Source organism: Solanum stenotomum, chromosome 5 (genome assembly GCF_019186545.1).
Source record: "Solanum stenotomum isolate F172 chromosome 5, ASM1918654v1, whole genome shotgun sequence".
In the NCBI taxonomy this organism is placed as follows: Eukaryota; Viridiplantae; Streptophyta; class Magnoliopsida; order Solanales; family Solanaceae; genus Solanum; species Solanum stenotomum.
The window spans coordinates 50483027-50487668 of NC_064286.1; the positions used below are offsets into that span (position 1 = coordinate 50483027).

Sequence of the window (4642 nt, forward strand, 5' to 3'; positions counted from 1 at the left end):
ATAGGACCCCGTGCCAACATGGGGCCCAATATATATATATATATTTCTATTTTAATTTATGTCATATTATGGAATTTGAGAAGTTATTGAAATTTTTATATGATTTTAAAAATATTTAAAAATTTTAGCTATTGTGATTTGTAGTACTTTTTTTAAACATAATTTTGAAAAAAAAAATTATTACTCTGTTTGTTCTAATTTATGTGGCACACGCAGAATTTCAAATATTACGCATTTTTTATATGTCTCTTTAATATATTAAGTTGTTAATTATTGTATTTTATTGTACATTTTGAACCTAATTTTTTAATAATATATGTTATTTGCCATGTCCCAATTTATGTGGCATTAATTGATAGATTTGTTGGAGTCGAGAGATTTATTTTGTTAATTATTGTAANTATAAATTATATAAGTTAAGAGGCCACTTACTGTTGGAGGCTAACTCCTCCAAGTAATTATTTCCCTATAAAAGGATAGTTACCAGCAACTAGGGGTGTTCACGGGTTGGTTTGGATCGGTTATTGGTTAAAACCAAAACCAAACCACTTAATCGGTTTTAAAATTATCAAAATCAAACTAAACCAAATATAATATATATTTACCAGTTTGGTGGTTATCGGTTTCGGTTTAGTTTGGTTCGGTTATTCGGTTATTAACCATACACAAAAATAAAAGAAACAATTCATTCAAAATGTGAAAAAAGTTACAACAATCCATTCAAAACAAAAAATAGTTAGAATGACTTAAATTATCGAACTTTCGATCACTGAATTTACTATTCATAAAACTTTAAAATTCACTATATTGACTTAGAAGGAAGAGACTAACATTTTCAGTCCCACAAAGAATTGTCATAGACACTTATATTACATGAAATCAATAAGATAAATGTTTTCGTCTTGGACATTCTTGCTTTCAATAAGTAAAGTATAAAGAAATTTTAATGAAAACATATATAAGATCTTTAAAATTGTTTATAAAAAACAATATATTAAGTATGTATATTAATAAAATATATGTATATAATCCTTCGATTCGGTTATTTCTTCAGTTTTTTCGAATAAAATCATAACCAAACTAAATACTACCGATTTTCAAAAATCTAAAATCAAATCAAATCAAACCCAAATAAAATCGATTTTATTTTATCAATTTAATTTAGTTTTTCAATTTAAATTGATTTTTATCCAAACTGTGAACACCCCTACCAGCAACAATAGATTATAGATATATAAAAAGTTGGAAATTACTCCTTTACTTCTTTCTATTGCTACTGCTTGTTCTCTTCTTTTATTTTAATATTTTATTTTATAACAATATATATATATATATATATATATATTTAAAAGAAGAAAAGTAAAAAACCTTAATTCATCTCAATCTGATTATAGGATATCTCATAGCTTATCCCGCCGCCGCAATGGGTTCCTCCGGCAACCGTAGCAATAAAGGAAAGACGGTGTCCAAGTCCGGCAGACGTCGCCGCCGATCTTCCGACGACACTGCATCAGACTCCGATTCAATGTCTCACACCGAGTCCGAATCCGACTCGGCTCCGCCGAGTAGCAGCCGCCGCCGTTCAAGCAGTAGCAGAAGCAAAAGTCGAGGTCATAGCAGCAGATCGAGAAATCATGATTACGCAGACGAAGAGAATAGTGACGACGAGCGAAAGAAGAAAAAGAAGAAAATTACTGAAGAAGAAATTGCTTTGTATATGGCTAAAAAAGCACAGAAGAAGGCAGCGAAAGTAGCGAAGAAGTTGAAAACGCAGAATGTTTCTGGTTACTCAAACGATTCAAATCCATTTGGAGATTCGAATCTGAACGAAAATTTTGTCTGGCGGAAAAAAATTGAACGAGATGTTACTCGAGGTGTACCGCTCGATTCCTTCTCGATGAAGGCAGAGAAGCAAAGGCAGAAAGAAAGAATGGCTGAAATTGAAAAGGTGAAGAAAAGGAGAGAAGAAAGAGCAATGGAAAAAGCTCAACGAGAAGAAGAATTACAGATGCTAGCTAGAGAACGGGCCCGAGCTGAGTTCCAGGATTGGGAGAAGAAGGAAGAAGAGTTTCATTTCGATCAGAGCAAAGTCCGGACTGAAATTCGTCTTCGTCAAGGTCGTATTAAGCCTATTGATGTTCTTATCAAGCAATTAGAACCTTCTGGAGATTTTGACGTGGAAATAGATGAGCCTTATGTGGTGTTCAAGGGTTTGGCTATTAAAGAGATGGAAGAACTTCAAGAGGATATAAAATTGCATATTGATTTGGATAGGGAAACACCACTGCATATACAGTATTGGGAATCCCTTTTGGTGGTTTGTAACTGGGAATTGGCTGAAGCTAGGAGAAGGGAAGCAATGGACAAAGCACGAGTACGCGGAGAGGAGTTACCACCTGAATTGCTTGCAGAAGAGAGGGGTTTGCATTCCAGCATTGAAACAGATGTGAAGTCTTTGTTACAAGGTAAAGGGTATGGTGAATTAGAAGCATTGCAGTCACAAATTGAATCACAAATGCGATCTGGTACTGCTAAAGTAGTGGAGTATTGGGAAGCTGTTCTTAAACGGCTTCAGATTTACAAGGCTAAGGCTTGTTTGAGGGAAATTCAAGCGAAAATGCTGCGCGAACATCTTGAGCATCTTGAGAAACCAGTGGAGAGCCGTGATGTAGAGGTGGAAGAGACATTGAGGACTGATGAGGAAGACACGGATCATGAGCAAAATGATGTTCGAGCCATGTCTCCAGAACCAATCTTGAATGAGGTAGTTAAGGAGAAAGAGGAGGAAGAGGAGGAGGAAGAAGAAGAAGACGATGAAGAGGCTGGTTCTTATTCGCCTGTGTTAATGCACGGGGATGATAAAGAAGAAGCAGTTGATCCTGAAGAGGACAGGGCAATACTCGAGAGGAAACGTATGGCTGTTTTGGAAGAGAGACGTGCCCAAGATAAGATTTTGCCACCAACTCCCGCGGAAGACAACTTTGAGAAGAAGGCTTTTAAAACTATGGGAGCAATGGAAGAAGGGGATGTAGTATTTGGCTCAAATGATGAAATTAATCTTGATTCACAGGTGTACTGGTGGCATGACAAGTATAGGCCAAGGAAGCCTAAGTATTTCAACCGTGTTCATACTGGTTATGAATGGAACAAGTATAATCAAACTCATTATGATCATGACAACCCACCTCCAAAGATTGTTCAGGGATACAAATTCAATATCTTCTATCCTGATCTTGTTGACAAAGCTAGAGCTCCAACATATGTCATAGAGAAAGATGGAGATAGTGCTGATACTTGCATCATAAAATTCCATGCTGGCCCTCCTTATGAGGATATAGCTTTCCGAATTGTTAACAGAGAATGGGAGTACTCCCATAAAAAGGGGTTCAAGTGCATATTCGACCGAGGAATTCTGCATTTGTACTTTAACTTCAAGCGTCACAGATACCGTCGTTGATGGGTTTCCAGAAGCACACTGCTTGTTGCAAAGTTCAGTGCTTTGTTATCCATTTCTTGTTTATGTATTTGTTAGGCCAGCTTGTATGTGATGTTCATTCATGAACGAAGAATTTTGTCAACTTGCCATAAAGTGTGATACAAATCTGGAGTACTTCTGATTAATTTGTGCTAATTGCTGAACTGAAGTCACTGATGGCTGACAACCTTTAAAGGTTAGTCTTTTTAGTGTTCCTTGTATTCGTTTGCATAAGAGAGAATCTGTTTGTCCAATATCCAATTCTACCAATTAGCTTATCTTGTAGAGGTTAGCACTGAATGATTGTGTCATCGGGAGCCCCGGGTACCTGATTGGAAGGCTCCCTTTACAGAACCCCAACATATCTAGTGTCCTTTCCTGAGTAACCACACTCATGCCTCCAAAATATGCAGAACTTTTCTCATGATTAGCAATTATTCCAGAAGCCATTGAGAACTCTTGGAAACATTGGTACAGCTTTTGATGTTATAACTGGAGTGAAAATCTTTGTTCAGTGGCTAATTTCGTATCTTATGCTGCTCCCTCTACTTTACTACTTTTTGATTGTGAAACAGTGTTACCCTAAATGTGTTATTTACCAATGTCTTCTCTGACCAAATAGGTGAGTGGTGTTGGCTAACTATAATTATGTTTTTTTTTCCTGAATTGATGACGATAGCGTCTTTCCAGCTTGCTACAATTATAGGATTTTGGGAATTGTAAATTTTCAATTATTTTCATTTGCTTGTATTGGGAGGAATTGTGAAATTTGAGGTTCCCACGGCTTAATTCTATGCGTAGTGCTTTTCATCTCATGCTTTCTCTTGAGGTCTGGGACGGAAGTTTGAGGAATAAGTTGATTTTCTTTGTGAAGTTGAATTTGCTATGTTTTATAGGAGGTATGGTTGGACTTGGACAGAATAACATGATTGATATGCTTTAATAATACAAACAGAACTCCTTTAACTATAATGCTTTTTTTTTGGTGAAGTAATTAAATTGCATTAGAAAGGCATCAAGAAGATGCAATGGTTACAACTAAAAACAAAGTTGCTTCAAACATGAAAATAACATGAAGCTAACTGTGCAAAAACCTGTAAAGCAGCCAAAAAGATAAACCCCCTTGAACCCTACTGTGCTAGAGTTAAGGAGCTAACAAAATCCAAA

The 4642-nt window shown here is 36.0% G+C and overlaps 1 protein-coding gene across 1 annotated transcript; it reads left to right on the top strand.

The window, feature by feature from the left end:
* The first annotated feature begins 1369 nt into the window (after positions 1 to 1369).
* On the top strand, positions 1370 to 3729 carry LOC125864838 (cactin). The gene has a single exon (XM_049544925.1). It carries the CDS (start codon positions 1424 to 1426, stop codon positions 3455 to 3457), a length of 2034 nt encoding a protein of 677 aa, XP_049400882.1. The 5' UTR covers positions 1370 to 1423; the 3' UTR covers positions 3458 to 3729.
* Positions 3730 to 4642: the final 913 nt, after the last annotated feature.